Source organism: Camellia sinensis, chromosome 6 (assembly GCF_055761805.1).
Source record: "Camellia sinensis isolate YWXY chromosome 6, ASM5576180v1, whole genome shotgun sequence".
Lineage (NCBI taxonomy): Eukaryota > Viridiplantae > Streptophyta > Magnoliopsida > Ericales > Theaceae > Camellia > Camellia sinensis.
In genome coordinates this window covers 148,062,398-148,085,831 of record NC_138966.1, presented here as the reverse complement: position 1 = coordinate 148,085,831, position 23,434 = coordinate 148,062,398, and the positions used below count along the sequence as shown (strand labels likewise).

The window sequence follows — 23,434 nt, the reverse complement described above, 5'->3', positions numbered from 1 at the left end:
GTTTCTCCTATATATTTAGTCTACCTTCATCTTATTTGATTAGTTCTTATTATCATATTTTAAAAATGTGTTTAACTATGGTCTTTTATTATATCTTCATCTCTTTGTTTTTGTTTTTCTATATTTTAGCAAAGCACTGCGTTGATATTACATGATTGATGTGTAGTTTTAGATTTTTTGGGTAAGTTGAGATTATGTCTTTGAGATTCATTGCACCTCTCATTTATGAAGGTTCTCTCTGGGACTTTGGTTTACTATTTTATGCTTATTTTTCGTGCTGGAGATATTCTAAATTTTTCTTAGGTAGCCTTTAGCTCCTGTCATGCTGTTATGTGCTATTTTTTCGCAAACAGAATGTTCTTGAAATGGTGCAATAAATAAATGTTTTCTCCTTGATTTGCCTTTGTTATTTTTTCCCTTCTTCATTAGCTCGCGAAGAAAGGAGAAAAGTTTATAGACCTTCCCCATGTTGTCAAAGGAATGGATGTTTCGTTTAGTGGAATACTGAGTTATCTTGAAGCTACTGCTGAGGAAAAGCTAAAAAATAATGAATGCACCCCTGCAGATTTGTGCTATTCCCTTCAGGTAATCATTTGGAATGCTTCCAATATTTAAAAAAAAAATAAATACATATTTTGTGGTGATAAAAAGGTTATGTAGTTGGTAATTTGGTATGGCTGTTTCTTGTAAATTGCAAGTATTAGTTAAATATTTACACGATCTAGTTGTGGCTCAATTTCTGCATTCAATTTAAATTGTTTTAGGAAACTGTGTTTCCGATGCTTGTGGAGATTACAGGACGGGCAATGGCACACTGTGACAAGAAAGATGTTCTCATTGTTGGTGGTGTGGGCTGCAATGAGCGCTTGCAAGAGATGATGAGAATCATGTGCTCCGAGAGGGGTGGAAGGTTGTTTGCAACTGATGACAGGTACTGTATTGACAATGGGGCAATGATTGCGTATACTGGTCTCCTAGCTTATGCTAATGGGATGTCAACTCCGCTGGAGGAATCGACATTCACACAGCGGTTCAGAACTGATGAAGTATTGGCAATCTGGAGAGAGAAAAAGTAATCGTCAAATGGTCTCGTGTAAAAAAGTGTCTAATTACCTATATGTTTCAAGGTATGTGTTTTTTATTCTTTTCCCATCTTTTTTCCGGCAAGATCATGGATTAGTTGCTTCCTAATTTGTAGAAGGTATGAGGCCCTTCAGCAAATGATAAACAGGCAAGCTGTGGACAATCCATGGCCAATTTAATATCTCAAGGCAATTTGCTTTCTCTACCTATTTGCATGGAAGTCCCTGTGTATCCAACCGGGCAAGCTTCTGCCTATGAAATTTGGAGAGCTTCTATTTCCACACGCTAATTTTTCTCAGTGCATACACTTTTTTGGTTCGGATATCAACTTCCGAACAAAATTACATGGTTCGAAACCATTTAGTTTCGTTTGGAAATTGATTTGTGGAAGAAAATTGGTGTGTGAATTGAGAGAAAGTGGTATGTGGAAATAGTAGCTCCTAGAATCAGCTTCTTGTATTTCTTGCAGAAGCATGAATTGTGGGAACTAGGCTGGATCAGGGTTGGGATTTCGCATTCTGAAGTGCCTGGGTTTTCATGTTAGGAAGTTTGGGAGTTAAGGTAGGTTGAAATCGTATATGTAGTTATATACAACAATGTTATTCTGTAAGGAAATGTGTTCCTATGTATACTTCAGTACTCGTCGAAAGGTTTTTAAGACCCATCAAAGTGCGAAGCCCGAAATTGATATGAGAAAGTAGTTGATATTTTGAGAATTTTTTTGATAATGTTATATAAATATTTGTAATGAAACTAATGCTAAAAGGAATAAGTTATTTTTTTCCCAGTAGTAGTGGTTATACGACATCCATTCTTCCTCAAAATGGAATTATGCGTGTTGGTCCAATTTTAATTTTCTTTAGTATTCTATTTTTAGTATGTGAATCCTCTTGTTATTTAGTTGTTTCCTTTCCTTGCTCTATTTCTCTACTATTCCTTGTCCTGTTTGTTTTTTTATTTTAAATTTTAAACCATGAACTTATGAGTAATGAGTAGAGAGGTCACAACCGCTTGGTTGGGTAGCTGGCTGGGTAACCCTTTCTCTAGTGATGATGGGACTAGGTATTACACGGAGTCATTTTGTGGATATGGTTTCTTAGTTCTTCAAATCAAATGCCGACTCTTCATTTCAAACAATCCTAGTATATCTTACGTGACCTTGTGGGATATCAGTTTAGGCATTTGGATTCCCAATGGGTTTCGGAATAAAAGGAAGTTCGTTGGCATGTGGTTTTGGATATTTTGGTCACATAATGCATATTAGGGGTTGAGTTGGCTTCCGTAGACTTTAGAGGTCTGGCATGTGTACACCTTACCATGAGTCATATCCTCTTGACCTTATGTATTGAAAGATTTGGCCCATTCACATTTACCAATAGTCAATGACAGCCAAGTTTAAGAATGTGGACGCAAGGATTTGTAATTCTAGTTTTGGTTTTCAATTTATTTGGTTGTTTGTCTTTAATCTGTATTTATTGATAATATATTTTACATCATTATTTTGGCTAAAAAGATTTGTTCTGTTCTCAGGGCATGCAAATTTAGGGTGGTTATTGGCAACATGGAGGGAATAATTTGCCAGGTAGCAAAGCAATACATCCAAGAGAGATTGATAAAGATCTATTGCGAGCTCTCACTATGAGACAAGTTGTGTTGTATTGGTGAAATACTAACATACGTGTTTCTAAGAAGTTGAATAGTTTTCCTTGGAAGACATTAGTAGAGACAACTCACACCATTAGTGAGAATTATCTATATAATTAATGACCAGATTTGTTTGGCCCAAAATATGTTTCCCGTCCATCTCTTCTCTGAAAATATGTTTACGTCCATCTCTCCTCTCTTCTTTCACTACTTCTCTTCTCTTTCATCATTCTCCTACTCTCTGTTTCTATCCACTACACAGGTTGCAACTCAAAGAAGTTTCCTAGCAGCTTCCTTGCACACAAAAATGCTACCCTTGCCCAAAGTTTCTTATCACCTTCCTTGCAAGAAGTTTTGAATTTCAAATTGTAAAAATTATTTTCAAAATATACACTCAAATAAAATTTCAAGTTTGAAAATCAAAACCAAACGAATTATCTATTTATATTTTGACCTCAAATTTTCTTTTTACAACAAATTAAATAAATTACGTTTTAACTTAACAATTTTATATTTAATTATAATTTTTTTGCAACGATTTGTTTGGGCCAAATATGTTTTCTGGCCATCTCTTCTTTCTACTCTCACCACTTCTCTCCTCTTTCATCATTCCACTACTCTCTCTCTCTCTCTCTCTCTCTCTCTCTCCACTACACACAGGTTGCAATACAAAGGTTGCAATACAAAGAAGTCCTAACAAATTGAATAAATTGCGTTTTAACTTAACAATTTTATATTTAATTATAATTTTTTTACAACGATTTGTTTGGGCCAAATATGATTTCTGCCCATCTCTTATTTCTACTCTCACCACTTCTCTCTTTTATCATTCCACTACTCTCTCTCTCTATCCACTATACACAGGTTGCAATACAAAGAAGTTGTCTAGCAACTTCCTCGCAGCAGATTTGCCTCTTCACTCAGAGAGGAGTTTCCTAGCACCTTTCTTGCAAGCTAAATAAGTTTTGAATGTTAATTTGTAAAAATTATTTTCAAAATATACACTTAAATAAAATTTCAAGTTTGAAAATCAAAACCAAACCGACCATCTATTTATATTTCGACTTCAAATTTTTTTTTTTTTTTTAACAATGAATTGAATAAATTATATCTTAACTTAATAATTTTATATTCAATTATATTTTAATCTCTACATTGTTTTCATTGTGCCTTTAGTTATGGGTATACACTAATATATATATATATATATATATAATCTCGAGTATTATTTTCTTGTTTCACTAAAATATGTCTGCCAAACAGGGGGCCAAAGATAAGTTCTTGGACATGAAATATGCTGATCTGGTGTGACTCGTTGGATTGGCATATTTATTTGAAGATGACTCAGGTGAGTGTAATTTCTCATCTTCACTTGGTTGATTTTGGGGTCTTTGGGACAGCTTATTGTAAGCTAAAAGTTAATAATCAAAAAGTAGAAATTGAAAGCATCTTTTCTCAAGCTTCTAAATAATTAGTTTTTCTCAGTTTATTTAAGGCATTTTTACCTAAAAAGCTGTGAGCAAAAACTACACCAAATATTTTGACACAGATTTCTAAATTAAAATAAGTTATAATCATTTCTTATAATCCACACCAAACACCTTTTTTATGATTCATTTTAGAGAAGTGATTGAGACCTCCTCAATCACCAACCCCCACCACCCCACACACGTGGGGGTGAGTGATTGGAAAAAAAAAATATATAAATAAAAAAATTTAGCCAATCACAAATCAAAAGGGGTCGTGGGGGTCACCTGGAGGGGTCCGGATGATTTTTGTTCACTTCACAAGAAAACATGTATGTATCAACGGTTGAATGTAAGTAGGGCCAACAATTTAGTGGAATGTAGTCATTAGTACCTTTTTTGTGGTGTGCAAGCAATTACGTGGAATGTGGGTAGTGGAAGTAGTGAGAGTGGTTGTGGTTGATGATAAGAAGGGGGGACACACTTTTTCCATACGCGTGATGATTTGCTTGCTTTTTCTTGTATTTTTTCTTTGTCCTTTTAAAAGCAAGATTTCTGAGAAAAACAAAAATGCTTTTGTCCTTACTCCTTTTAAATGCAGGTTCATGAGCTGAGTAGTCATTTTATTTTACTTTATTTTCTCCATATTTTTCACTTTTTTTTTAAAAATAAAAATTGAAAAAAATAACTGTTTGGGTAATTATTATTATTTTTTGGTTATTTAAGTAAAAAAAAACCTTTCGGCTATGGTTTTTTTAGCTAACAATTGAAATTTTTTATTTTTAACAAGATTCATTTATCTTTGGCAACTGCTAACACAATTATATATATTTTTGTAGAATTTGTGTTTAATGAAAATTTTTAAAATTTATATTTTTTTTTAATAAAATTTTAATAAAATTTCTAGATTAATATAGAAGGATAAAAAACAGAAGAGAAAAAAAAAAATCTAAAAACAGATCACTAAATATCAAAAAAATTAAAAATTTCCAAATAAAAAAGCCATTTTCTTAGAATTTGTTGAGCATATCAACTTTTTTTAACATCAATTTTATCTTTAAAAAAATAAAAATTTACTAAAAACGTAATTGTCAAATTCAATATATATATATATATATATTTTTTTTTTTTGAATTGAGTGATTTGATGAGAAATGATAAAAAAAAATTATGAGAAAAATAATTATTTTTCATGTTTGGTTTACAAATTAGGTAAAAAAAAAAATTATGATATTAAGATTTTATAAGATAAAGGACTTGTAATATTTTTCACAATAGTTGGGGTTTCTCAACATTTTCGCAAAGAAATTTCGACAAATTGAAATTTATATTCACAGAGATATTTTAGCTTTTCAAATAGAAATTTTAGTTTCACGGAGAAATTTCGAAAAATTTATAGAGAAATTACAGCTCGTCACAAAGAATTGAAATTTATTTATAAAATGTTATTGAGGGATCTTAACTAAGAGGAAAAAATATATTGGACCTCTCCTACTATTAAAATTTAGAGATGGATGTTTCATTAATTGTTTTTAAAAAAAAATTGTGAGAAATTGCGAAAAATAGAACTCTCTAATAATGTCATATTCATTTCTCACAAAAAATAGAAAAAAAGAAAAGAAAAGAAAAGAAGGAGATTTGGCGAGAAATTAACTAAAGGTTACAGAGTCAACTCTGATATTTTTTAGGACTCAAAGTAGTAATAATTAATATGGTGCCTTGTATACATATTTAATATATGATCAAAAGATTATGTCCAAAAAATTGTAATAGCCAATTGACTGTATATATGTATATATATATATTACAAGGGAAAGCCTATAGTACATTTTGTATAAAAAATGTACGGTACATACAAAATCAATAGTTATGATTGAGCCACATCATTAAAAGTGACCTGCTAAACAGGTCACTTTTTATAGTTATGAGCTAAAATCATATTTTTTCGTAACTATAATCAAATTGATCATAACTTAGCTATAACTATATCTCATAACCAACATCATTTTGTTCAAAACTAATATCACATATTTCATAACCACATCTCATAACCAACACCATTTTAGTCATAACTAACATCACATATTTCATAATCATAATCACATATCTCATATCTCATAACCAACACCACTTTGATCATAACAAATATCACATATCTCATAACTATTGATCACATATCTCATAACCACATCTCATAACCAATCCCTTTGAGTCATAACCAACATCACATATCTCATAACCACTAGTCACATATCTCATAACCAACACCTTTTTGTCATAACTAATATCACATATCTCATAACCACTAATCACACATCCCATAACTACTATCCACATACATCATAACCACATCTCATAACCAATCCCTTTGAGTCATAACCGACATCACATATCTCATAACCACTAGTTACATATCTTGTAACCAACACCTTTTTGTCATGACCAATATCACATATTTCATAACCACTAATCACATATCTTATAATTAACACCTTTTTGCTCATAACCACATCACTTTGATCATAACCAACATCACATATCTCATAACTACTAGTCACATATCTAATAACCAACATCACATATCTCACAACCACTAGTCACATAACCAATATCTCATAACTCATAACCATTAATACATATAGCATAACCACACCCTTTGACACCACTTTGCTCATAACCATTACCCACATATCTCATAACCACTAACACATGTAGCATAACCAAATACCTTTTGACACCACTTTGCTCATAACCATTACCCACATATCTCATAACTACTAACACATATAGCATAACCAAATACCCTTTGACACCACTTTGCTTATAACCATTACTCACATATCTCATAACCACACATAACTATTACCCACATATCTCATAACCACTAACACATGTAGCATAACCAAATACCCTTTGACACCACTTTGCTCATAACCATTACCCACATATCTCATAACCACTCATAACCATTACCCACATATCTCATAACCACTAACACATATAGTATAACCAAACACCCTTTGACACCACTTTACTCATAACCATTACCCACATATCTCATAACCACTCATAACCATTACCCACATATCTCATAACCACTAACACATATAGCATAACCAAACACCTTTTGACACCACTTTGCTCATAACCATTACCCACATATCTCATAACCACTCATAACCATTATCCACATATCTCATAACCACTAACACATATACCATAACCAAACATCCTTTGGCACCACTTTACTCATAACCATTACCCACATATCTCAAAACCACTAACACATATAGCATAACCAAACACCTTTTGACACCACTTTGCTCATAACTATTACCCACATATCTCATAACCACTCATATCCATTACCCACATATCTCATAACCACTAACACATATAGCATAGCCAAACACCTTTTGACACCACTTTGCTCATAACTATTACCCACATATCTCATAACCACTAACACGTATAGCATAACCAAATACCCTTTGACACCACTTTGCTCGTAACCATTAGCCACATATCTCATAACCACTAACACATATAGCATAACCAAACACCATTTGACACCACTTTGCTCATAACCATTACCCACATATCTCATAACCACTAACACATATAGCATAACCAAACACCCTTTGACACCACTTTACTCATAACCATTACCCACATATCTCATAACCAACATCACATATATGATAACTACTAATCACATATCTCATAACCAAACGCCCTTTGACTTATAACTATACCACTCTGCTCATAACCAAAATCACATATCTCGTAATCACTAATCATATATCTCATTACCTTTACCCACATATATTATAACCACATCTCATAACTAGCACCCTTTGTTTCATAATCAATATCACATATATCATAACTACTAATCATATATCTCAGAACCACTACCCACATATAGGGGTATAAATTTAGCCCATGAGCTCGCGGCACACCCCAAGTCCGCTCGTGCCCTGGGTAGGCCTAACTAGGCTTGAGTCTAAACCCAACCTAAGACCCTGAGCTATGTGTTCTAGAGCGCGACCCGACCCTGGTGTGTTATGGAGTGTGACCCATCCCGTGAGATCGCCCCGAAATTTTCTTTCCCATCTAGCTCGACCTGACCCCAATGGCTCCTTGCCCCCATTGTCAGTGCAATGGTCAAAAATTTAAATCAAAACAATTTGAAAGAGTCATATAACCGTTAATTCCACCAACAATCAATTTTATTTTTTTTTATTTTTATATATATAAATTAACTCCTCCCTCCCAAGTCCTATAAATACCACCCCTCTCACATTTTATTTCTCACAACAAATTTGTCTCTCAAACTCTCATTCTCTCTAAACTCTCATACATATACAAATCTTTGGCCGTAGTTGTGATTTTATCAATTTATACATATCTTATAGAACTGTTGAAAATGAATATTACGATTTTGTTGTACTGTTTTGCTATCTCAGCTCTCTTCATCTATCAAACATCTCTCTCATTCCTTACTGTCACTGTAGATATCTCCGATGTTCCTTATCGGAAACAACACCATCTTCGACATTATTTTCACAGACGACAAGTCCGCTCAGTCTCTCTTACTCATATTCCCTTTCCTTTCGCTCTATTGGTTAATTTTCTCTAACTCTCATTTTCTGTTCAATGGCTATAAGTCGTGGATTAAACTATTTGATTATTGTCATTACATTCTGTGTTTATCTGTATCATTAGAGATCTCGATTGGTGATTAAATTATTTAAAAAATTTAGATGTTTTTGTTACACCAATTATTGGATAGTTACATAATTTTTGGTTAATGTTATGAAATTTTGGAAGTTAGTTACGACATTTGTGATTTTCTAGAATTTTAAACAATTTCGTTACGCCAATTAGTGATGCAGTTATGTATTTTCTATTTTATATCACAAAACTTTGTGACTTGATTACAATATTATGGTCTGTTTGGTAACTATTCCGTTTTTAGTTTTCAGTTTATATTTATAAAAATTTTAAAAGCTGTCATAAAAACTTGTTTGATAATTTTTTTTGGTTTATAGGTGTCGTTTGGTAACACTTACGTTTTCAGATTTCTGTTTATATTTATAAAAATTTAAAAAACTCAAATAAAAACTTGTTTGGTAAAATTTTTGATTTATAAATCAGTGGTCTCAGTTTATAAATTTGGCCAAAAAATGAAAATACAAAAAATATGTTTCCGTTTTGAGTTTTTTTTTTTTTTTTTTACCACCCAACACTAACCACCACCCGCCACCATTTTCCACTACCGTCTTTCGCCACCACCACCCACCCCCTACCACCACCTGCCACCACCACCCACCACCCGCCACCATCACCCACCAGCCACCACCGACCAGCCACCCACTCACCACCACCACCACCCACCCCTCACCACCACCACCACCACCACCCACCCCTCATCACCACCACCACCACCACCTACTTGCCACCACCACTCATCACTTACCTGCCACCACCATCCACCACCTGACACCACCAACTACCCACCACTACCAGCCACCTGCCACCCACCCACCCACCCGCCACCACCACCCATTACCACCCCCCACTACCACCCACCCGTCACCCACCTGCCACCACTGCCCACCACCCACCACCACCACCACCACCACCCACTCGCTACCACCTACCACTCGCCACCGTCACCCACCCACCTACCACCACCACCACCACCACCACCCGCCACCTACCCGCTATCCGCCACCCACCTGCCACCACCACCACCACCCACTCGTTACCACCCGCCACCGTCACCCACCCACCCATCATCACCACCCACCATCACCCGCCATCCGCCACCCACTTGCCACCACCCACCACCACCACCACCACCACCACCACCACTACCACCATCACCCACTCGCTACTGCCCACCACCCGCTACCATCACCCACCCGCTACCACCCACCATCCGCCACCTGCCACTACCACCCACTCGCTACCACCTATCACCCGCCACCGTCACCCACCCATCCACCGTCACCACTTTCCACCACCGTCTTCCGCCGCCACTTGCCATTTCTCACTCTTTTTTATATTTTTAAAATTTTTTAAACATTTTGTCAATTACCAAACACGTTTGTAGTTTATGTTTTTCTAAAAATAAATAAAAATCAGTTTATAAAATTTTTGTAAACATAAACTGAAAACGTAAACGTTACCAAACACAACCTAAATGATTGTCTCAGTTTATAAATTTGAGGAAAAAACGTAAACTAAAAAAATGAGTTTACGTTTTCAGTTTTCAATTTTTATTTTCAATTATTTTTTTCAAATGATTTTTTTTGAAATAATTTTTTTTTCAAATAAATATTTTTTTAATTATTATTTTTCAATTATTTTTTTTTTCAATTAACTTTTTTTTTTTCAAATAATTTTTTTTTCAATTATTTTTTCAATTAATTATTTTTTTTCCCAATTAATTTTTTTTTTCAATTATTTTTTTAATTAACTTTTTTCAATTATAATGTGTGTGATCCCATTGTTATAAATAATAAAAATAAATATAAATATTTTAGGCCTGAACAAACATATTTTTTAGTTTATATTTTTAAAATTTTGTAAACATTTGTTCAAACCAAACGCGTTTGTAATTTATGTTTTTCTAAAAATAAACAAAAACCAATTTATAAAATTTTTGTAAACATAAACTAAAAACGTAAATATTACCAAACACTACCTTATAGTTTCTAAAATTTTGTCTATTATGTTTACGCCAATTTATAGTGTGATTATACATTTTGTAATTGATGAGTAAAATATTTTTTTTTATTAATTTTACTTAATAAAAATATATAAGAATTTATATTAAAAATAAAAAAAAATTTGAGTATAAATTGATAAAATTATAAATTAATAATTTATTTTATTATAAGACTCTAATTATTTTAATTTTTTTATTATGATTATTACATAATTCCCCCAAATAATTTCGCCCAAAAATTTGGAACAAACATCCAAATTTCCAAATTTTGTGAAAATCAAAATTCCCTCCTCTCATGACAAATCCCTCAGACCCTTTCTTCATCCCAAACGTCTTCAAAAATTACTCTCTCTCTCTCTCTCTGTCTATCTCTCTGCCCTTGCCATGGCCGAGACCTACGCCGCCGCATCATCTACCACGGAGAAAAGCTCCCAAAGCTGTTGACAAAGATCTGTATAGGATCTCGCCGGAGCTCCTTCTCGCCAAGCACCGAAGAGTGAGTTTATTCTGCCTTTTTCTTTTCCTCCTCGTTTTAGCAAGCTACATGCCTCAATGTATGTCTCTCTTTCTCGCTCTGCTACTTGTTTCTGTCCATTTCTCCATCTCCATTCTATGAAACCCTAGACCGAAATCCCCTTCTTCGAAACTGCCCCTTTCACGTGAACTCACTGGGTTGGTTTATAAAATTAGGAAAATATGATTTGAATAGGTTTAGGTTTTTTATGTTTGTTAGTTGTGTTGATTCCATATATATATATATACACTTGAAATTTGGCTTGCGTGAAATCTGATGTGTTGGTAATTGAATTTTGTAACCATGTAACTGATATGAGACTAATTTTTTATTTGCTTATTGAAATCTGTTTATTTTTCTAACAATTACTCTTGTGGTGGCTTGATTTTCCTATGAGAAACAAAATTAAAGTGGTTTGGATGTATTACCTTTAGCAATTTTCTGGGAAGTGTATAAACTGAGAAATGAATGGATATTTTGATGTTATTGTATAAACCCATTCAACATACCCTATTTGCTTATTGGACTTTTGTTCTGCAACCCAACTCTGAAGAATCATGATTTGCGGCACCTTACTAGGAACATAGATTACTATTAATTCAAATAATTTGTTAAACAAATGAAGTGTTTGTGCTATAATCAGTTGAGAGATTACTAAAATAGGTCCATGAGATATATACCTTTTAGTTTAGGGCTACTTTTCCTTTCTTTTCTTTCTTCCCCCCTCACCTTGCATTTTGAGTTGTCTATGACTCTTTTCTGTTGGATTGATTGTTTAAATTCTGTCTTCTCAACCCTGATTTGACTAAGAACCAAACCCATTTAAGATAGTTCATCTAAATGGTTAGGCCTCCATAATCCAGGCCATAAATTTGTTGGACCTTCGGTGTAGTGTTCATAATCTCGACCTTCTTTAAATTTTTAGCATGTTCTCTTTTGGGATTGGTTAGAATTATCTATTTGTTTTGGTTTTTGACGGAATTGTAGAGAACTATACAAGAATTGAAGTAATAAATATGTTGGGCAATTTGTGAGCTCACCTATGTCATTAATCTGGCACTGTCATGTGTGATTATCTTCTTTTTGAGATGTAAAAAATGTTCAATACATATTTTCTTTACATATTATCTTCTTTTTGAGACATTTCTCGTTCTGCTTTGTTATGTTTATCTCCAAACAGGCTGCTTGTTTTATTGATTCGGCTATCATCATTTTACTTGTGTTCTTACTTCTATTCACAGGCCCAATTATTATTATTTACCTTTTGCTTTCTGCATATAATGGCTGTAGTTGATTCAAGGAGACTGATTTCAAACATTTTTTCATTTTTTTTGGCGTTTTGTTGTTAATTAGAAGGTTCTCTAACATTTTGTGACCTATAGCTCTTACATGAGGTGTACGGTGCATCTATGTTTGTGTGCATAAGATCAAATGTTCATGGATCTACCAATTTATAAGAGACTTCCATGTTTTGTCATCAATTAGTGGATATTAAATAATATGTACTCAAGATATTTTAGTGACTGTTCTAAACAAAACAAAATGTGATTAGTCTAGTCTTGTCTAGTCTAGTCTAGTCTAGTAAGCTCTCTCTATCACCAACAAGAAAAGGTTGGTTGTCTGCAAAGTCATCCCAATATATATATATATATATTTACCTCCACAAATTTGCTAGCATATATAAACACGAAAATTACTAGTTTTTTAACCATTCCATACACAGAAATCACTTAAAGTATTAAGTGATAAATCCAATTTGAAAATATTATATTAGTGAGTGAATCTATTATAATTTGTTTTTCATAATAATTATAATATTGTATTTTGTGAGTAATTTCCATATGACTTTTATAGTTGACATAAATCATAGTTCTTAAGATACACACAAATCATAATTTTTGAGATAGATTTTGGACTCGATGGGTAACATTATTAATTTATTCAAAAAAAATTTGACATAGGCAATTGAATGTAAAATTGATCAACTTCAGCATAAAATTTATTTATCTAGAGGCAATATAACTCGTATAGTTATTTATTAACAATCCATACATTTGGTAAACATCCATCTAGTACTTTTAAATAATTCACCACTTCAATGTTTTTTAAATTTTTTCTGTAAAACTTTATTTTTATACTACTAATACTACAGCGTAATGATTGGTTCACTGGAATGAAATTAAATAGAAAGGAATAGTTATTCCTTAGCCTCTCTCTATAGAATGATTATTCTCTCATAATAATAAGAGATGATTTTATTTGTAATATATTTTTTATAATTTTTTTAGTGAACCAAACGTGAGAATGGACATTATGTGGAATGATTATTTCATCCACTTCATTGCAATGAACCAAACATAACATAAGGGCTAAAATTATTTGGGGTCCCTATTTTTTAGATAGAATTCCAGAGCCCGAGGCGGCCTTACCCTCCTTGCCTCAGGACCGGCCTTGGTTGGATGGTTTCTAGCTTTGGTGAAAGAGTTAGCAATGTTTGGGATAGTGACCCATTGGTTAATAGATCAATAAAATGGGGCATAGAAAATGTGGTATTGTTCATTATTTTGGAATTTGGGACCACATTGTTATTCAAATTAGGTCCAAGTTGGAAGGTCAATCTATTGGGAAGTTAGGATTCAACGTTAATTTTTGTTGTTCTTTCCATTGAATGGCAAGTAATGTAGGGTACCTTTTTCAATAGTAATATCAGTTTAGGTTAATTTCTAACAAAATTTCAGATAAACAAAAGTCTTTTCTAGGATGGTGAATTCTACAGGACAGCTTTTGTCAGGCATTTGATAGGAACAGGTAAAGATAGAAAAGGGGGATTGATGACTCTGATTTGGTCTTTAAAATGGAATCCAATGCTTTTCATGAAAAGGCAACCTCATTTTAGGGTCTAGATCCCTTATGTCTCTTACAAGAATGAGAGACTATCAGATAAATAAGAAATAGATAAAGTAATTGCAAATTTCAAAATTTAATTTTCATTTGCACCGAATACATATCTATGCTCTATTAGTATGTAATTATTTTTTCGATTTTCATTTATCTGATATTTGTCCTACAAGAACTGTTATATGCCATTGATGTGTGCAGGCAAAATATAATGCCATGTTAGGTTGATTGGTATAGGGTATGTTGAATGATTGTGCACAACATCATGACTATTGTGCCTATACTCATTAATGTTGGAAAGTATGCATTTTCGACTATGTTAAGATATCAATGCTAACAATCAATATGGGTGGTTGGCCATTTTGGTGGAGCACCATGAAGCTTCTTAGGAGGTCTTGGAAAATGGTTTTGAGATCATTGTCATATCTCAATATATGACTGAACTCTTTTTTCTCTTTTCTTTTCTGTTTTTTTCCTTCTTTTTTTTTTTTTGGTTGATGTATTACCTTTAGCAATCTCATTCTTTTTGGTTTTCTCCTTAATTTTCTCTTCAATGCAATGTTCCAATCACAAGCATCCTTTTAGGATGTGACACAAAAAAGGTGAAACTCACCATTTAAAAATAACATTTTGATTTAGTTTTCTTTTCCTTCTAAATCTTCAAATTTCAGAATTTATCACCAACTTGGTTTGGGAAATGAAATCAAAGCCAGAAAATCAGAGAAGTTGGGGGACTTGGTGGCTTACATCCACCATTTGGGGACATTGATTGTCAGCATCTATACAAAAGTCCTAGTCTAGTTTTCATATCTCTTTTCTGCTCCAACTAGAGCATTTTTTATGCAAAGTTGATCTTACAACCCATGCATTTTTTTAGATTATTGAACATGCAAGTTGAATTGGTCTGATAGGCACTCCAATTTACTTAATTGTTGATTTGTGATGGGGTTTAATGTGTTATCTGTGTGTTGGTGTGTAGGTTGATTATGTAATCATCATTGGCTCCTATTTCTTATTATCTACCAATAATATAGTTGGAATTTGCATTTTTTTTCTTTTTCCATTTCAATTTTTTAATTTTCATGGCTCCGAGTGCTAAGAAGTGCAAATACGATTACTGGATTATGTGGAACATCTGTATCTGGGTATCTACCGTAAGAGTCTCACGTCAGTTTTGTCTTAAGGGTGCAATTCTGGGTTCTGTGGTTTTGTTTTGTTTTTATTTGATTTTCTCTGCCTAGGTTGGTTTTGTATTTCAGAGCTCATGCTTTTGCAAATGGATTTCGCTTGTGAAGTTTTGTCATTCTTTTAACAATTTTTTCTTCATGAATTGTTTGTGTTAGTGAAATAGATTTTCTTCTAAACTAAGAAATGAAAAATAGAGAAAAGACCTAAAAATTAGGATACGGGTACAACCAACATACATTCGTAAAATATATGTATAATTTTTAGTATTGTATTATATATAAACTCAAACCATTTTTGAGCCAATGGCCAACCACTTTATGCTTTTTTAGTAGGTCCTACACAAATTTCATTTCAATATCAAATCTACATTGTTTTTATTGTCCTTGTACATTTTGTTTTTATTCTTTATATGTCATATGCAATAGTGTTGTACACAAGTTTACTTGCTTGTTTAACTCCAATTTTAGTGTGAAACAAATAATAAATAAATAAAAATATAAAATTTCTGAAACCTCAATAGCATCAGAAATTTCGATGTTATTCTGGTTCTGCTAATCCAACTTCTGCTTATTCTGGTTTCCTTATCTATCTGTGTTGTTCTCTGTTTGATTTGTGGGTGGTTGTTCTTTGTTTGATCTGTTATTTGGGGGCTGTTATTTAGATGCCATTGTAGTGCTCTTGTAGTTTGGTTATAAGTTGGAATGTTCATCAGTTTTCCCAAGAAAACATGCATGGAATTCTTTGAAGCCCAAATTCTGTTGTGCCAATGTTCTTTTTAAGGATATTTTTTGGCTTATCGGATGCCACTGCTAGTGTTATGTCAAGGCCATGCTTCCATAGCACTTTTTGTTGTCTCAGTAATATCAGATGCCTGCTGTGCATAAGTATTCCTGCTCTGGGTGTTGTGTCTGGTTGTTGGTTGGTCTGTTTTTTTTTTTTTTTTTTTTCTTTTTCTCGACCTCCTCATCAAAGATCAAACAGAAATCAAACAAACCTGTGAATTGTGCAGCCACAGTACCAAGAGTCAACTTTTAAAACTTGAGAGATGATAAGATAACTGATCTATATTGTTCAAGAATTGGCTTAGCAGAACTTCGAGTTAGCTCTGATGTTGCCTATGCCACCATGTGTCAAAATTGAAGTAATTTAAGTAAAATAAAATAAAATGCTTCATTATCATCACATTGAATCCAACAACAAATAAAAGGGTAAACTACCAATATGTCCTAATAACCAAAGCCATAGTTATTGTCATTTATAATTACTCACTTTATGATATATAACTTCATGTAACTATAACATATTGATTGATGTTGGCTCAAATCATTTGGAAAATCCACTCCCACATTTTTATTATATTTTGAATTTTTTTGGAAAATAATAAGCTAGCACAAAAGAAGAAGAAAATTATATGAATGTGCTTTGCTTTCTATAACGTTGAAACCATCATATTTCCTTAATGTTATGTTTGGATCATAGATTTAGCTAGGGATTTGGAAATGGAAAGGGAAAGGGAAAATGTGTGTTGAATGTAATTATAAGAGCATTTGTTTATTTAATTTTTTTTGTATATATTTTTATTTAATTTTTTGTTGAAGTGGTCAAACGGTTGGTTGTGGTACATTTGTTTAAGTGTTTATTTATGTAATGGTTATTGTGACTTTGAACAAAGGTAGTAGACTTTCATCTTTGTTATTGTTTATGCAGTTTGTTAATGTCAAAAGATGTGCAAAATAATATTTTTTCGTACATAGATTCTTTCTTTTCTCCCCACAATCATTAATTTCCTTACGTATTGTCTTCTTTACTAACTCTATTTCAATGTTTTGTTTTTGTTTGTTATAGGTCCTCAATTTCTCCATCTTAACGTAGAAGTAAAGGTATACCTCCTCCATCCCTTTGTCTCTAGCGGTTGCATTAGCAGGTGTGTTTTTTAATTTATTTGCTTTTAATTAATAGCAGGGCACTGGCGGGTGTGCTATTTTATTTATTTGTGCTGTCTTTTTTTATTTATTTGTTTATTTTAATTGATAGCAGGGCACTGGCGGGTGTGCTATTTTATTTATTTGTGCTGTCTTTTTTTATTTATTTGTTTCTTTTAATTGATAGCAGGGCACTGGCGGGTGTGCTACGTTATTTATTTGTGCTGTCTTTTTTTATTTATTTGTTTATTTTAATTGATAGCAGGGCACTGGCGGGTGTGCTATTTTATTTATTTGTGCTGTTTTTTTTTATTTATTTGTTTCTTTTAATTGATAGCAGGGCACTAGCGGGTGTGCTACGTTATTTATTTGTGCTTTCTTTTTTTATTTATTTGTTTATTTTAATTGATAGCAGGGCACTGGCGGGTGTGCTATTTTATTTATTTGTGCTGTCTTTTTTTATTTATTTGTTTCTTTTAATTGATAGCAGGGCACTGGCGGGTGTGCTATTTTATTTATTTGTGCTGTCTTTTTTTATTTATTTGTTTCTTTTAATTGATAGCAGGGCACTGGCGGGTGTGCTACGTTATTTATTTGTGCTGTCTTTTTTTATTTATTTGTTTATTTTAATTGATAGCAGGGCACTGGTGGGTGTGCTATTTTATTTATTTGTGCTGTCTTTTTTTTATTTATTTGTTTATTTTAATTGATAGCAGGGCAATGGCAAGTGTGCTATTTTATTTATTTGTGCTGTCTTTTTTTATTTTAATTGATAGCAGGGCACTGGCGGGTGTGCTATTTTATTTATTTGTGCTATTGAATTTATTTTTTTATTTTAGAGGGAGATGATGTCACAAGAGAAAGATTGAATTCATTTTTGGTTGAACTCAAATTTGTTGAATGACATGTAAATGTCTGGAAATTCTGAACTGATACTTTTGCTTCCCACCCACGACAAAAATAAACATAATTTTGAGGGACTAGAGAAATGTACATGTTTGAAAAGAAAGAACTCTAGGGCAAATACATCACAAGAGAGTTTGGTTCAAGTAAATTCATTAATTTTGATAGACATTTGAAAATTCTATACTGAGATTTTTGCCTACAGCCACCCATCACAGACGAAGCATGAATCCTCTAGAGTGTTTATTTTATTTTATTTTCAAGTGATTCTACATATATAATAATTGCTTCCAAAATTGTGTTGTAAGTAGTGGAGAGAATAAGGTATGGAGGGGATGTAAATTGAGAAGACAAATAGTTATAGTCCTATTTAAACCCTCTTTAGGGATAATAAACGAGCTGAACAGTTGATTGTTATAACTTGCTTTGATAACTTTAGCGAATTTTAAAATTTCTTCAACTTTGGTTCGTTAAATTTTTGAGTCGATATCAAATGAGTTTTTCTCAAGCCGACCTGAAGTAGTTTGGTAGTTTTAGATTCATCAAACAGAGCCGAACAAGCAATTGACTATTCAAGTTTGGCTTATTTACTTAACGAACTGAGCTCGAACGAGTTTTTAATGAGCTGAACATAAGTCGAGCTCAAGTTGTTTGGTTCGTTTATCACTCCTAAAGTTGTTGAAAAAGTTGCCAATGGTTGGCGGATGGCGGTAGCTGGCAACAATGGTTGGTAGCGGTAAGGTGGGACAAATAGGTGACACGTGTATAATTAGGTGATATTTAGACAAGTAATTAGAAAAGTACGTGACATGTGTACAGATAAATAACATTTGAACAGATAGATAAATTTTGGGACAGATAACCTCCTTTTCATTTGAACACGTGTATAATTTTTTTTTTCATTCGAGGGTATAACCCCCTTTTGCTTTCTATTGATGTTTTTATTTTCACTACCATTTTCATTTATATTAAAAAAAAGTAATTTGCTTGGTAGGGATATACATAATATCACTTTTTCCTGAATAATTTTTGATAGGCATTCAAAACAGTGTCAAGAATATAAAATGTAAAGTGTAGACAGGGCTGGGTCCTAAATTTTTTTTGAATTTTTGAGAGAAACCCAATCCTTCATAAGAAAAATTTGATGAAAGTCCATCCTAAACGGTGTATAAGGTATTAGATCTAAGGAAAAATCTTATTTGGTTGTAAAGATAAGTCGAAAAAGTCATTGGTGCTGAAAAAGTCGCCGGAGTGACATGTGTCATATTTCAACAAATAGATTGTTTGCTGAATTTCAATAAATAAGAAAATAGCTTTGGTGAATTTTAACAGATAGGCAAGTTGGATGATTTCAAGAAATGAGATGATTTCAAGAGATAGACAAATGGGTTGATTGCAACAGATAGTTGTCCTTTTGAACAAATTGTATTATTTTAGTCCAAAGAGATTAGAGATTGGGCATAACGACTCAAAAGATTCAAAAATAAACCTATTGCCTGAGTACCTTATATATAATTGTGTCATTGTACATATCCAAAACTTTGCATTTGTTATAAAAAAAAAATTAAAAAAGAAAAAGATAAAAATGTGAGCGAAATGATGAGTTCTTACTATTTCCTTTATTTGATATACAAATTTTGCTTGCATATATAATTACTAAAAGATACTTACATAGATTAAGGTATGAATAAAAGTTGGACAGTGTATAACGTTATACTTGCAGGTGTGTTTTAGAGCAATCCAAATACCTAAAAATTCTCTTATGTGATTTTAGGAATTTTCATTCATTTTATAAGATAATGTTATTCTTTTCGTATTGTTTTTGATGTAGTTATCATGGATCCTTTTGGATGTACCAAATTTGAGCGCAAGCTTGAAGATGACGAAGTTTGTGGGAATAAAGAAGAATTAGGTTCCCATGCAAATGACCCTATTCAAAGTTTAACCAAGAATGATGTTCTTGAAATGCAATTCAATTCAGAAGAGGATGCCAATGATTTCTATAATCAATATGCTAAAGTTGTGGGATTTAGCATTAGGAAAGACACGCGAACAATGCAGGCAACAAAGGTTCTTAGTAGAAAATGGGTATGCTCAAGGCAAGGCCAAAGAGCAAAGCAACACTTGGCCCGTATTGATCGAAAAAGAGCTGCCAGGGCATTGACTAGAGTTGGTTGTGATGCTCATTTCCGCATAAGGTACAATCTGGATGTAGGCAAATACATTGTCACTCACTTTAACATGGAACATAACCATCCATTGGCAACATCACCATGTGTGCCATTTCTTCGGTCGCATAGGTTTGTAAAGATCCCCGACAAAGCTCAAGTAAAGACTTTGCACGATGTTGGTGTCAAGACAAGCCAGATAATGGATTTGTTGGTGCAACAATCTGGGTCTTTTGCGAACGTGGGCTTTATTCACAAGGATTTGCACAATTATATTCAAGCCGAGCGCAAAGTAGAAATGAAGGATGGTGATGCGGAGTGTGCTTTGGCTTACTTACGTGCAAAAGCTGATGCTGACCCTTACTTCTTTTACAAGTATGACAAGGATCAAGAGAATCGGCTTGACAAATTGTTTTGGGCAGATTCAAGGTCTCGCCTAGACTATGCTGCATTTGGTGACGTGTTGGTCTTCGATACAACTTATAAAACGAATGCATATAACAAACCTTTTGTTATTTTCGCTGGGGTCAATAACCATTTTGAAACCACCATATTTGCATGCAGCTTGCTTGTTGATGAGACAATTGCAACATACACATGGGTTTTGCAAAAGTTGTTAGAGGCCACGGATAACAAAAGACCGGTGTCAGTGTTGACAGATGGGGATATGGCCATGCGTGAGGCAATACAAAAAGTCTTCCTGAGTGCCAAGCATCGTCTATGTAATTGGCATATGCACAGAAATGCCAAGCGAAATGTTCGAGTTGATGGATTCGAGGGACATTTCAAGCATCTCATGGATCTTGATGCGAATGAGGTTGTATTTGAGGAAGCTTGGAGTAAGATGGTTAGAAAATATGGCCTTCAAAATAACAAGTGGGTATTAGACACCTACAACAACAAAGGCATGTGGGCTCAGTCATATTTGCGTGGTCATTTTTTTGCTGGAATGAAGAGCAGTCAGCGTTGTGAGGGTATGCATGCTTTTTTCAATGAGCGCCTCAAACGAAAACTGAAACTATTCGAATTTGTTAGATGTTTTGACATGGCCCTTTATCGGTTACGGAACAAAGAAGTGGATGCCGAGGCAAAAACTGACAACAGTGATCCTTGTCTTACCACAGCATTTCAGCCTCTAGAGAAACATGCAGCAACCATCTTTACCAGACGTTTGTTCTTAATGTTCCGTAATGAAATAATTGAGGAAGCATTGTTGATTTTTGATGGAAGGAAAGAGGAGTTCGATCATTGCATATACAAATTTTCAAAGTACACTGAATTTGGTTCCACATGGGAAGTGTCATACCATCCTGCAACTAGCATAATGAAATGTAGTTGCAAAAAGTTTGAGTTCTTTGGACTTCCTTGCAGCCATATGATTTCTGTGATGAAATGTGAACACATGACTGAAATTCCCCCAGGTTGTGTGATGCATCGTTGGACAAAGCAAGCAAGAAAGGTTGGTGAACAACATTGCCAAGCCCAATTCTCTAGCACTCTCACATAGGAGACACGCTTTGGGGTTCTTTGCTCCTTTTCTACTGAAATGTGTTACTATGCCTCACAAACATCTGAAGGATTTGAAGAGGCTAGGAATGCATTTTTCACTATGACATGTCGGATGAAGGATCTTTGCATGGCCAAGGGAACTAATGTTGATGAAGGAAAAAGTTCACTACCGCCATTTGGGGTTGGGGATCCGAAAGTAGTGAACACGAAGGGGAATACTGCGGGATCCTACATGGCTAAACCTCGAAAGCCAAGGCGATGCCAATGTTGCAGGTATACATTATATTGTGCTTTGTGTCTTAATTTTTTTATTGTGAGGTAGTCTTGGCATTTTTGTTCTCTTTAATGATTGGTGATTTACTTGACAATGTAGGGTTGTCGGCCACACGAGGAGAACTTGCCCCCAAAACGATCATAAAACGGGACAAGTGGGTAGCAATTTGTTTGAGGAATACGATGATTATGATCTAATTGGTACTCCCACCCCTTTTACACCGAAGCGTCCCAGGAATAATATGAGGCCATGTAAGATTCACCCTGTGAAGAGACGACTTTTTGTCACTAATGTGGATACGTCTCCAGTGTAGTTGAGCAAGGATGTTAATGACTTGCATAATTACCATGACTGCCAAAAAAACTTCAATATTGTCGAAATTTTAAAATTGACAATAATATTTTTTAATTTATTTATTTATTTATTGTCAGACTCTTCCATCATACCTTTGATTTCAACACACTCACGCACATCTTCTGTGTGTGTGTGTGTGTGTGGCTAACGAGAAAGCAGAGGAAAATACAAAAGAAAGGAAAATTGAAAACCCCAACCCATAAAACACCATAAAATCTGCAAAAATCTGCAAACCGTATAACTCAATAAGCATTCAAGATCCAATAAAATCTGCACACACCATAATAACTCAAATCTGCACACACCATAATAACTCAAAAATAAAATCTGCACACACTAAAATCTGCACACACCATAATAAAATCTGCACACAATAAAATCTGCACACACGGGTAATCCAAATCCAAACCGTATAACTCAAACCATATAACTGAAAAACACAAAAACAGAGCAAGGAAGACAGATGGCAGACACAGGGTATGGAGGAGACAGAGAGTAGATACTGATATACACACAAACAAATCATCCATATGGCGGGAACACCCATTGATCTAAACCATCCATAAAAATTAATATCAGATATTCATTCTTCAGTTCTGAAATCAAAGTGGCACAGCTATTGGATATAGATTTTAATTTTCATTGAGAACCAAACTTAATATCAGATATTCAATAAGGGTTAGGGTTTTCAAATCAAAAGCCCTAATGTAAATGAAGTTTAGAGTTAGAAACAAACCTGAGCCACAGAAAATATCTCTTGGAAATATTCGATT

At 33.7% G+C, this 23,434-nt stretch overlaps 1 protein-coding gene across 2 annotated transcripts; it reads left to right on the top strand.

Moving 5' to 3' along the window:
* The first annotated feature begins 428 nt into the window (after positions 1–428).
* On the top strand, positions 429–23,341 carry LOC114319944 (uncharacterized). Of its 2 annotated transcripts, XM_082875078.1 has the most exons (6): positions 429–585; positions 765–1,127; positions 2,614–4,075; positions 17,377–17,455; positions 20,188–22,306; positions 22,407–23,341. In XM_082875078.1, exon 5 carries the CDS (start codon positions 20,193–20,195, stop codon positions 22,029–22,031), a length of 1,839 nt encoding a protein of 612 aa, XP_082731204.1. In that variant the 5' UTR covers positions 429–585; positions 765–1,127; positions 2,614–4,075; positions 17,377–17,455; positions 20,188–20,192; the 3' UTR covers positions 22,032–22,306; positions 22,407–23,341. The 2 variants fall into 2 exon arrangements, with proteins under 2 accessions (XP_082731204.1, XP_082731205.1); XM_082875079.1 differs by lacking the exons at positions 17,377–17,455; positions 20,188–22,306; positions 22,407–23,341 and having other exon boundaries at positions 2,614–2,843.
* Positions 23,342–23,434: the final 93 nt, after the last annotated feature.